Genomic DNA, 12,947 nt, shown 5'->3' with positions numbered 1-12,947 from the left:
GTTGTATATTTCAAAGTGGTTTCACTCCCCTGGACTCCTGAGCAAGCTCAATGAGAATGCATGATGGCTGGGTTTGCCCAGTCCTCTTAGAGCAGGATCGCTCCAAGAATTTCATGAGAAGGCTTCAGGTTTAAATTGTATGATATAACTGAAAAGTTATATCAGAATGGCTTCTCCAATTGGATTTTCCCAGGAACTATTCTGGATCAATTGGAACCTGGGGTCATGTTCATACGTCCTTCCCAGAATAGGTAGGGATCACTCTTTAAAAGCTGTCACATAAGCACCAGCTATCAGCATGTCACATGTTGGTCCTAACAAATTACTATAGAGAGAACTATGACCTGTGACTAGATCCAACTGTATAAACTCTGCTATTCCTGGAAAGATTGGTTTTAATATTCTACCTCTTCCCAAATATTATTTCAAATGCCTCTTAGAACAGTTGTAGAGAAAAAGGTTTCTCTCCAGATGTATTGTTCCGGTTGCTTCTTTTTGTGTTGCTTACATTATTTGTGGACTATAGCAAGCAGCTGTTAGCTGCTGATAGCTCTTGAGTGGAATAATCAACGCAGGAAAACAACTTCTTTTCAGACAACAAAATCCATTTTATAAGCACCTAGTTTAAGTGGCATTATTGCTGAGAACTGGTAACACCCAAAGTTCCTGTAAGATGATAGTGCTGGGGAGACTGCGCTTATAGTCCTTGTTACAACAACTGTCCAAGATCCAGCATTTCATTTTCAAAATATTTTGTTGAAAGTTTTGACTTTTGCCCTAATACAATACATCCAAGCAGGAAACATTAGCAGACATTCAGGAAAATAAGCCAGAACAACTTTAAACTTACCACATCCAGTTTGGGGAAAGAAAGAAAAAAAACACCCAGCGTGTATATGAATGGCATCTTTAAAGTAAGAGAAAGCAGAGTTTATCTTTATTTTCATAACTTAAAAAAAAATTTAACCTGAAAGCAAATAGTCTTTATCTTACATTTAAGCGCTCTAGGGAAAAATCCCCTCTTCACAAGAATTGCTTTTAAATTTTGAAGTTAAATGCATTTTAAACAAAAATACTGTGCAACATCAGCACTACTTTTCTCTCTTAAATATTCAAATAAATAAAATAACTTGTTCTATTTTTTGTCAAGGTTTTTTCTCTCTCATTTTGTTTGTTGTTTTCAGTCACTTCTACTGTAAATCAGTTCCAGTTTGACCTGGGCTTTTATATATATATATATATACGCACACACAAACTCATACAACACTTAAAAGAAAGGGATTTTAAAAAAAAATATGGAAAGGGTATCTTTGTATTGCACAAGCTTAGGGAATCCCCAAGACTTCTCTGAGCAAGTGCCAGCAGGCGTTCCACAGTCCAGGCTCCTGTGTGGGATGAGACACAGGTATGAAAGGATCAGGCAATGAGAGGAAGATCAGAACATCCTGGCTATTCTTGGTTGGCTTCTTCCAACAGTTTTCTTGAAAGATGATGGATTCAAAATCTAAGTGAGCGCAGGCCCGTTATCTGCAGAAGGAGAGGCAATGAAAGGGAAAACTAAAAAAGCAACCCTCATACAACAGGCAGAACACACTGCTCCAACACCCCCTCTTTGCACATTCAGTGTATTCCTATTGAACAGAGTCCACAAACAAGAATGAAAGTGCTCATATGCCTGAAACAGTTGCACAGAAGAGTGAATTTCAGCAAGTATATATGGATGCGCCACAGGGCTGCTGAGGTGAAAACTCCTCCTGATGACGTTCCAACTATTTTTTTAAAAAAAGTGCAGGAGCCCTGTGCTTTATTACCTCTAGGAGCAAAGATGAAAGCCAGCACTATACACTTTGCTGCAACAAAGAACGGCAATGCTATAGTTCAGGACAACTCTGTGACTACAAACCTAAGGACTGCAAACCATAAATGGCAATCATAGCTGTGTTGGTTTAATGTTGGAATCAAATGAAAAACTTGCAGTTTATCCTTGGCCTAAATCGCCTGCTACAGGATTACGCTGACACCAACACCTCGGCCTATGAGCTGCTAAAAATAGCCACAATGACTACTTCTCATAAAAGTACATCACACCACCATCACCATTCTGTATACATGCACACATGCACACCCACACTTCATAATTGAAACATCTGCTGAAGGACAATATTGAATTCTGAAACCAAGAGGAGTAAGAAAGGATTTTCATACTGTGCACCAGCCAAATTCAAACATTTCACCAAGTTAACTCAAATTCTATGCTCATATACAAAACTGATTATTTTGAATGAACCTAATTTGCATCCTTTGTTATTGACTCAATATTTTCTTTCTCTTTTTTTCAAAAAGTGAGAAGAAAGGTGTGGTAATAGGAGAAAAATATATTGGAAATATCAACAATGGGAGTTTATGAACGTGGGAATCTGGCTGGGAGTATATTGGTAAGGAAATATATTTATGCAGTCCATTGGATTGTGGTTCCATTTGTACCTACATTACTTAATTAGTGTACTTCAACCAAATTATTTCAATGGGCTTAAGTATGGGCTGGATTGTGGCCCAGTCTATGTTTTCAACTGTACCTGCACAACCATGGAAATTTTAAAGGTTTATTAACAGCTGAGATACTTGGGGTTCTACAGCACACCACACTTATGGGAATACTATTAGTGTATGTGGGCTTATGCATACAGAGGAAAAGGACAAGAAAGGGTTGATTTGGGTGTGCTTGTCCTACACCTGCAGCTGCTTAAGTGTGAGTCGGCAAACTTGTGAGTCAGAGAGTGGCTCAGCACAATCTAAAGTATAAATGTCCTTGTGTTTATAGCAAGTTTGCCTGGGTCCCTGTTGCTTGGCTAGAACCTAATCTGTGTAGGAATGCTGCAAGGAGGACAAATTGCTGGAAATACTTTTTATTACTTTTGCTGTGAGCTGTCTCTTACTGAGGTAGGATTACTTTATGCTACAGTTGAATATAACTGCTAAGCTAAGGGGCTGCGTTATCCTTTGGACTACCTGTCAGTAAAGGAACTGACCCTACCCAAACTGCCTGGTGTTTTTCTTTCCCATTCTGGGTTCTCCATTTGCACATTTGCTGTAACCTTTCATTCACCTAGGAGCAGAACATCCAGAGGGCAAAATTCCTGAAGAACCATACCTAGGCCTATTCCAACTTTCAGATTGCAAATTTTGTTTTGTCCCTGCCTCTCATGATGATGATGAAAAGAATTTGCCGGATTCAAATATGACAGCAGGCACAGAAGGCATTTAGCACAGATGGTGTCCCTTCTACAGGCTATGCTTATCAACTATCTGATCCGCTCCAGGCATTAGCAGGAATGATTTTCTGTATCTATGGAACCACAGCCACAGGCTGAAAAACAGCAAATCTGAACAACTTCTAACAATGAGTAATAGATGGGGGGAAGGGAAAACAAGTAAGGGTGAAACCACATAGACTGCCACAGAAACTATGGACCATCTCATTATATATAGTTATAAAATTATTTTTGCTACAGTCACAGTAGTTAAAATGGGGTGCTTTTAGGCAATATGTTTTATCAAGTTGGCAAATATTAGGAGAGAATCAGATTACCACCCATCTGCCATTAACTTCCATGGTGTATCAGGAGGTACTGCTCTCCATAACTCAATGATTTGTGAGAAGACAGCTGATAGTGCCAAAAAAGAAAGAAAATGAGGAGGAATAATTGCTACAGCATTGGCCTTGGGAGATATCTGTATGAGAAATGCGTCTGGAAGACAAACTGTATTGAGGAGTTAGTGACCTGACATGGTTGCCCTTCCTGCATCTGTTCCTTCTCCCTGCCTCGCTCTTGTTAAGTTTTTGATGGTGTGAGAACAGTCTTTAATGTCCTGAGAACGTTGGGAGGAGGTGAAGCCCCACACACAGCTGCCTTAATCAGTTGTGGAGGATAATGCTGGGTGCCTTCTTTGATGCTGGACATTGTTTTGAGAAAGTGAGGCATTGGGAGGGGATGGTATGCGCATAGATACACAGGCTATCTATCAAATTGGACGGTTTGGGCAGAGTTTCTTTGAAGCTTGTGCCTGGAATGATCAGCCACAGGGCCATAAAAACTGAGGTCACCTGGGGGAGTCACTTCACCAATTCTTGAGGGCTTCCAAGTACACTTACTGGCGTAATTATTAGTATGGTTTCTGAATCTCATTTTAAAAGAATCGCCTTCCACAAGACAATATCAAGTCAGGAGGCTGGAACAGATGGTGCAAGTTGCCCCCCTGTTTCTTGCAATAATGAGATTTTGTATTGTGGGAAACAGAGCAGACTTTCTTTTCTGTACTTATTAAATGAAGGGTGGTGCTTCCACAACCCATGTTCAAACTCGCGCTCCCTAGGACTGCTCTATACTAGGCTACAAGTTCTTCACCTCCACATCCCACAAAAACTTTGCCTTCCAGAAGTCCCTTCTAAATGCTGTCGCCTTTTCTTAGTTCTTGCTTTATCACTCTAGAATGTTCTGCAAACATTCAAGCACCAATGATGCTATATACATACAGTAGCTGTTGCTGGGAACTTGGTATATACGGGAGTAACACACAAAGATATGGTCTGATCATAATCCTATTATCAATTAAAGGCCGTAGAAGCACAGAGTCAGACCCTTGGCCCATTTAGTTTGTTATTGCCTTCCATAATATGACCCCTCTAGAAGTCTTGCACTAAAATTCCCATCAGCAATGGTGACTGGGGCTGTTGGGAGTTGTAATATATCATAGGAAGTCACTAGGTTGGGGAAGGCTGGTGTATACTGACTGGCATATAGGAATATTTCCCAGCCCTCCCTAGAGAAGAACACCCTATGTTAAGTCAAAGTATCACTGATCTATTATAAGGGGACAGCAAGCAGTAACATGGCCTCGTAGAATAATAACAGGAAACAATCATTAATATAAAATATGGATCACACACACACACATACACCCCACATACATATATACACCATGACACTTTTTCAAACTTACATCTATCTTAAAGTCAGGCTTTTAAATGAATTCCTCTCGGGAACTCTACAATTGTCTAGGTCAGAGCTAAAGATGTCCCAGCACAATGTCAACTCTATAAATACCTAAAAGCATCACACAACACAACACAATGCTATTGTCCCTATGCAAACATAGTGCTTATCCATGCTGCACTTTGGGGATCTTAACCAATGTTAAGCTAACCATACTTGAGTGCTGGCCCAGTTATGATGATCATATCCCACCTTTACTAGCCAAGATATAAACTACTCTTTTGCCTACACATGCAGCCCCTTTGCTCTTCCCTTTGTAGCATGAGCAATGAAAAGAAGCTTCTAATAAATCATAGTTTATTGTGTCACCTGAACCAGGAAACTATGGTTACCAACCAGAACAAGCCAGGATATTAAAGCAATTTCAAATTGATATGATCATTCAAACTTAGCCAGTATGTCTGCATTGTGCTCTTTAAACAAGAATGCAGAATAGTTTGGGACAAACTTAAAAGTGCAGCCATTTCACAAACAATGAAACATACTTCATTTTGGAACATACCTTTTACTCCTGCTGCTCAGCTCCATGGTGCTGGAATGAGAGAGATTCTGTCTTCTCTACTGCCCTTTGAAGATTAGTGAGTATTGCTTTGGTTTATTTCAACAGGAGCTATCAAAAATAAGACTAAATGGGTTTTTGTTTTGTTTTTTGTTTTTCAAAAAGTAAAAGAAACGTGAGGTATTTTTTTCCTTTTCATTTCTTTCAAGGTTCACATCCTTTGTTTCATTTTTGCAGAATCTGTGACTTGATGGTTGTATTCCATCCCTGTGCTTGGAAATGTCTTTCCACAACGTAGAAGGTAAAGGAGCGAAATGTAAAACACAAAGCAGTGGCTAAAAAAAGATGCCAAGGTGGGGGAGAGATGAAGCATTCTTTACAGAAGACAAATGTGTCCAAAATAAGGAGGCAAGAAATTCCTCAGTTTTATGTTCTTTGTTGATCTTCCTTGCCTTTTTATTTTTCAAACTGTTAAAGGTGAGGACAGCAGGAATATGAAGGGGGAAGTCACAAAATCCAGTGTGCTACAGTAAATGCAAACTTTTCACAGTGCAAAAGTCACACTGGCAAGGGATTGAGTTTCCTTTCCATCTGGGAACTATCCATACCACAGTTTCTCTTTCTGTATAGTTAGATTATCAAGTAGACTTCATTGCTTTTTTTTCTCTTTTAATCTCAAAAGGTCTCTTTTTTCTAATAATATATAGAATATATAAATAAATATATAAACACTCTATGAGGCGGGTTCCTGGTGTCCAACCCTTCTGTACTTTTATTTTTTGTATCTGGCTGATATATATTAAAAGTCCAGAAAATTAGCCTTCTACTACTTATTTGTTAAAGACGTCTACATTTCAGTGGTTGTAAAGAAAGGAAGGGGCCATGAATGATCATGAATATAAAATAACCAAAACTTTTTTTTTTAATAAAAAGAGAAGGTAAGTTTTCTATTAAAAAAAAATTATACTGTTGTGCTTTCAGTGTACACATCCAAAAGTGAAAATGGGTCTAACTGGGGACAGGGTGGGGTGGGGAATGCAACAGCCACAATAAACGTAGCAAAAAGGGCAGGAAGTAGCTCATAGAGTTTGTGTGTGATTAGTTAGTTTAGCAGCTGCCCTTTTTCTTTGTGGACGGGGAGCTGCTGCCCTGGTTTGAGAGAGGCTCTTCTGAATCATCCTCTTCAAAGCCGTGAAAAGTTGAGGTGTCGCTTTCGGATGTGGAACCGAACAAGTCCTCCGTAGTGTGTGCTGCTGCTGCTGCTGCTGCCGCCGCTGCCTCTTCCTTCCTGCTTTCTCTTCCCAAATGAGCTGACATGTATGATGAATATATCAGCACATGGGTTAAGCAACAGGCATCATCATTAATTTCATCATTATCGCTTATTATCACTATTCAACAGTTCAAACTAAAGAGATCTCCCAGCCATATAAGTATATATAATGTGTGTGTGTGTGTGTCTGTATATATCTAAAGTGGGGTTCAGGTTGATAACAGAGCAGTAGAACAGCAGCAGGAGCAACAAGGAAAGCATAAACTGAATTGCATTTGAAAGAGTAAAAAGCAAAACAACCATCACAGTTGCCCATAAGCTAAGGCAGCAAAAGGGTTAATATTGTTTTCCTCTCTTTAAAACATACAGAAAACATTTTTTGGTGATTATTTTGAGCAGCTTTAAAATAACTCATACTGTGTGTAATAGTGGGAATTCATTAAGAGTATGGAGTAACATGACTGGCCTTCATTTTGGCATCAACTGTCCTAAATGTATTATTTGAGAGTAATAATCCAAAAAAAACAAAAACCCCAAAGCATCCTGATCTTTCTGCACCTGTTCTCCTAAGTGGTATAGTTCTTTTGTAAAACCAAGTGGAAAACTTTTTCAGAACTAGTAAATAAGTAAATACATATTGCCAACTTAGTAAAGTTTCTCTTTGTATATATGTACATATATAAAAAGGCAGATAAAGCAAATTTTAAACATTTTAAAGCATTTCATCCAAAGAAAGAAAGGTTTCTAATATAATATGTAACTTTGACACAATTTTCAGAATACATTATATTCCTGGATCCATCTTCAGAGAGTGAAACAACAATACCCCCATTGTTTTTTGTTCGGTAATTCCAATTAGCATGACTTCAAATAGATGAAGGAAGTAGATATCAAGCAACTATTCTGATGTACAAATATCAGAAAATGTTCTGATGTACAAATCATATTCCCAAAGATGAAAATACATGTAAAATAGTAACACTTAATGATTTTACTATGTCTATACAGGCAAAGAAGTTAACCTGTCTCCTTTTGTCATATAAAGTTTCTTCAATTGGTAAATGAGTAAGGTTTTTGTTAGAATTAAGAATGATGCGCCACCCAGACTGTACAGTGGTACCTTGCAAGACGAAATTAATTCGTTCTGCGAGTTTTTTTGTCTTGAGAATTTTTCGTCTTGCGAAGCACGGATTCCCTGGGTATTAACGGTTTTAAGAAAAAGGAAACAAACTCGCAAGACGTTTTCGTCTTGCGAAGCAAGCCCATAGGGAAATTCGTCTTGCGAAGCAACTCAAAAAACGAAAAACTCTTTCGTCTTGCGAGTTTTTCGTCTTACGAGGCATTCGTTTTGCGAGGTACCACTGTATGTGCTTGTACCTAGCATGCAGTATACAGACTCAGACATCTGTGTAACAGATAACTGACTCTGGTAAACAATTCAAACTGAATAATAGTTGCTTTGCAAAAGGATTCCATTTACGGAAGTATCCATCTCCCCCTCCCCCAATGGTAGCTTATACTAATAGACTGGACTCTATAGTTAGAAAGTCTAAGTGTCACATTCTGCAGGTGGTTTGCAAATATGAAAAATGAATCAAAAAGAAAAAGCTTTATATCTAAATTATAATGTAAAATTAGGGATGCTGCAAATACAGTGTTACCTCGGTTTAAGAACAGCCCTGTTTATGAACTATTCAGTTTACAAACTCCTCAAAACCGGAAGTAGTGTCCCGGTTTGCGAACTTTACCTCAGTCTAAGAACAGAATCCAAACGGTGGAAGGGCACTGGTGGTGGGAGGCCTCATTAAGGAAAGCACGCCTCAGTTTAAGAATGGACTTCTGGAACAGATTAAGTTCGTAAACCGAGGTACCACTGTATAGCTAGGGGCTACAAAAACAAAAACAAAAACCAGCCCAGAAGACTTGGATCCAACTTTAACTGACTCACCCCAATGGTAAGCATATTCCTAGCAGATCCTAGGAAAACATCTGAAAGACTAACAGATTTATTGTGGCATAAGCTTTAATGTTTTACAAGGCTGGCCCAAATTACTGTGATGCCTGAGGCAGAGATGCAACTGCCCCCTACACTGCAAGTCAAGGTACACAATACCTCAGGCCGGTCAAGTTATTTTGGCACCTAAGGCAGAAAATCCTGCAGCTGCATCTTCCTGTCCCAGGAAAGTACAACAATGTCAAATAAAACAACCAATGCTTTTTTTCTGGCAGTAAGCACTGCTTCAGTTGTACTATGGAGGCTCAGCTTCATGTTGCCCTTGGGGAGGGTGAAGCTTTGGAGTACTGATACCGTTTTTCCAGGGGGAAAAGCACTGAAAATAACCAAGAATTTTCTGCCATTTCATGACACTCAAAATCAGCTACCTATGGCAGCCACTTTACGCAGCCTAATGGTAGGGCTGGTGCTATAAATGACCTCCTTGATTATAAGCATGGAGTCTTATCCTCAGCTAGTATGTGTGCATTTGTAATACAATTTAACATTTAAATGTATGCAGAATGGGCCTAGGATTGCCACCTTTGGTCAGGTTAAAATAAAGGATAGGTCGGGCAAAATATGGGACAGGTCAGAGGGGGGGGGCTAAAAATCCCCCTTGCTCTCCACTAGGGCTCAGGAAAGTCGGTACAGGATTGCAGCATAAATCTGTTGTGCTTTGTTTACTCTCTGTAAAGCACAAAATAGCATTCTGCTGTCACCAGCAGAGTTTGGAAGACGTAGGGACAGTTTTTGTGACCCACCAGTTTTGATAAAAAGTTGACTACTGGTTTTTAGAAGAAGTTTCTGCGCTATTTGGACAACAAAAAGTAGATTATCCTACTATGTAATTAATGTCAGGAGCAGAATCAATGCAACAGATTTCAAATTCCAAGGATTTTTGTTACTATAGACACTATACAGATGCCCACCACATCCTCCCAACCTCTCTTATGTGCATTGGAGTTTCCTTTCACCAACACACACCATCAGTCAGCAACCCTACATGTGTGAAAACCTGCGCAGAAAAGGGCTGCATGCACATAATCATGTGCATAAGAACTAACTGGATTGAACCTTATGATTTTAACCCATGGGTTTATATTCCCCCAAATCCCTAAAAAAAATAGAAACAAGTTTAAAATGGAATAAACATTGTTAAAAACTCCTTTTTTTCCTTGTTAAAAACAACGCCCCAAGTAGAATGAAAACATCCATACAATCCCCAAACTCAACAACTGAGCTGGACAAATCTCAAGATGATAATGATAAAAGGATCACAATTTATATTAAAACAGACGCACATAGATTAAAAGCATTTTTTTTAAAAAAAAACCCTCTTCAGTAGTATTACACTGCAAAGAACAATGTTTGACACACATCCTCAGTCTTATGCAATATTGTGTGTATGCTTGTGCGTGTAAGAGAGACGGAGAAACAGAGACAGAGGAGAGCGCAGTGGAAATAATTATCCAAGTTGAATGGGAACAAATCTCATCTGTATATATGGTTTTTAAGATGCCCACCCAAAACTACGTGTCTAACCAACTCCAGTTGTACAAGAAAATATAACAATAAATCCACAATTCCTAAGTATGAGAAAAAGGAATTTACACATGTCAGTCACTCACAGGAAGTTACAATAAGGAATCACCTACCAGATCGCCCACAGTCTGAACATGAGACAAGTTCCTCTGGTCGTCCGCTTTTTTTATTCATGTTAGATCCTCCAAGGCAGAAATCACAGTAGTTATTGGAAATGATGGCCCCATCTGGTCCTTTCTGGGCTGCAGGTAAGAAACATTCTTGCTTAAACCAGGAGACATGCAGTATGCAACTTTCACTCTTTTCTCTACATGGATTTGAACAATACATTTGACAAAGAGAATAACTGGAATAAAGCTAGTTCAAACTGCCCAGTGCATGTATCTGGGTGCCCCATGACTCCTGTGCTCTATGGCTGAAAATTAAATTGACTGGATCAGACCACAAGCAATTCCTGGTGAGTTTTTATTGTGAGATTAGTGTGCCTCATGCACATAAGGTTGCTTTTCGGTTTTTTGCAGCGATCGCACAAGATCATTGACATTAAAATGCCATCCCGTGTCCCCCAGACCCCTGGTAATCTGGATTTATCTTTTCACGGGCGGGGGGGGATCCAATAAGTGAACACAATTCCCACCTGTTGCCAACATCCCATTTGCAATATCTTAACAACCCTTGCAAATTAACCCATCACCTCTGAGTCTGGAAGCATCTTAAATTAATTCAACTTAGTTCTCATTGAAATCAAAGAGACCTGAGTTACGACTAACTTGTCCAATATGTTTCAACGCAACCTAAGTTCAACTGAACATTTGGATCCAACCCATTTTATTTTAAGTCAGAGAGCAAAAGCCAATGGCATTCCAAATTACCGCTAAGCAAGTTTTAGGGGCATCCAAGTGTGTTAAGCAATACCTCAATAATTTTGAGAACACTTCACATTTCTAAGTGCTCCTGAGAACCTTGTAGACAACTAGCTTTACAAACCTGGGTGTTTAATCTTCTCCTTTTACTAACTCTTAAACTGCAATTTTAAGCATACTTAAGGAATTTTCATAAGACCACATTCACAAGTAAAGGGAGAGAAGGGCAATCTCTGCCAGTCCCACTGCACACACTGATGTGCCTGCTGGATAAATTTTGAGATGGCAGGGAAGGGTTACTTGTACTTGGAACCTCATTAATGCTGGAAATGTCGCCAATGGTGACTAAGGCTGGACCTCAGGGCTAAAGTTCGAAACCTTATGGCCCAGTGTCCCAGTTAGGATATTCCAGTGAGGTCTTGTGCAGTTATAATTTTGTGCTGTTTTAATTTAACTTCTGCTCAGAAGTATACATCAATATTTTTAAAAAATTAAATAATGTGGAGATTGTCTTTCAGAACCTTCTTCCCAGCCCCCACATATTTTCTAGTGCTATCACCAGTTTTATTTGCATCCCGCCTTTCCACCAAAAAGGTGCTCCCAACATGGCAAACAACAATAATATAAATACTACTAGTAAAACATAAAATAATAATTAAATATACAGCCCAAAATGAAAGCAAGGCAGATAAATTATCATTTAAAATGATTAAAGGTGACATGTTAAAACCAATTACAACAGGCAAGTCAGCTTGGCCTGTCTAAATAAAAATGCCTTTGCCTGGTGGCAGAGGTTCATCAGAGACTGTGTTAATGGCTGAACCTCTTGATGCAAATATTGTAACTCCACCAAAGGGGGAGGTGTGCGCAGGGAGGCCAGCACTGATTTAAACTGGAGTTATTTTTTTACTCTAAATTAAGCTTTATGACACTACTCTAGCAGACAATTGACATCCCAAATCAGGAAATCTACCACCAGCGCCAGGAAGGCTTGCAAATAATAATAAATATCGCCAAGCACTTGACTCACGTTAAATAAAAGTGCTATTTAAAACAATTAAGGATAACAATATAATACAATGGGCTGCATGAGACCTTTGTTATCTGCTTATTCTGCGTCTTATAGGCCACTATAGTCCTTTGTGCTGGCACCTCAGGTCAAAAAAGCAGAGTGGGGAGAATGAAGCCCCTGCATTTAGTTATGAGAAAACAAAAGCTCTTTGTTTGAGGCCTAGGCTGAGAGCTTCTCTGTCCTGCGCCCTTGAGCCCTCTTCTTTGCAGTTCAAATCTTGTGTTCAGAATCTGGCTTCCCTGTTTCCACATATTTCCAAGCCTTCATCCCTCGGAGGGGTGGCTGACATACAGCCTGAACCTATAGGGTAAGTGGCACTGAGCTGCTCTCGTGTTCCTCCCCCCCCCCCCTGCTGACAGAGCTCATCTCTCTGCAGGTCTGACATGTTTCCATGACAACCAGAATCCCAGGCTCCTGCTGCCTCTAGTCTTGCCACCTGTTATTACCCTATCTCTCAAGTGTAAAGAGCTGATTTGTGGCCTCTTGTTTTCCCGTTCAAAAGCAAGTTTGCAAGGAATAGGTGGGATTCAAGAAATGAGAAATTAAAAAAAAGAAGAAGTCACAGATTTGCATCAGCTAATAAATGGGAAAGGAAGAGCAGCAGGAACAGCAGAGAGGAGACAAGCTTCTTGGAAGCGCCTTGCGCTA

The 12,947-nt window shown here is 39.5% G+C and overlaps 1 protein-coding gene across 3 annotated transcripts in view; it reads right to left on the bottom strand.

Moving 5' to 3' along the window:
- Nucleotides 1–12,947, bottom strand: part of DPF3 (double PHD fingers 3) — a 184,625-nt gene that overhangs the window by 23,355 nt on the left and 148,323 nt on the right. For 2 of the 3 annotated variants that reach the window (XR_008329943.1, XM_053384383.1), the window contains exon 8: nt 10,478–10,606. Coding sequence is in view for 1 of the 3 variants with exons in the window: in XM_053384383.1 (XP_053240358.1) it covers nt 10,478–10,606 (129 nt within the window). In the remaining 2 variants the exon portion in view is untranslated. Of the gene's footprint in view, nt 1–153; nt 1,528–5,556; nt 6,864–10,477; nt 10,607–12,947 lie in introns of those variants that run through there. The other variant, XR_008329942.1, reaches the window with a different exon arrangement.

The sequence above is a fragment of the Podarcis raffonei genome, chromosome 1 (assembly GCF_027172205.1).
Source record: "Podarcis raffonei isolate rPodRaf1 chromosome 1, rPodRaf1.pri, whole genome shotgun sequence".
Classification (NCBI taxonomy): domain Eukaryota; kingdom Metazoa; phylum Chordata; class Lepidosauria; order Squamata; family Lacertidae; genus Podarcis; species Podarcis raffonei.
Note: the sequence above shows the minus strand (reverse complement) of the source record. Positions and strands in the feature narration are given on the sequence as shown.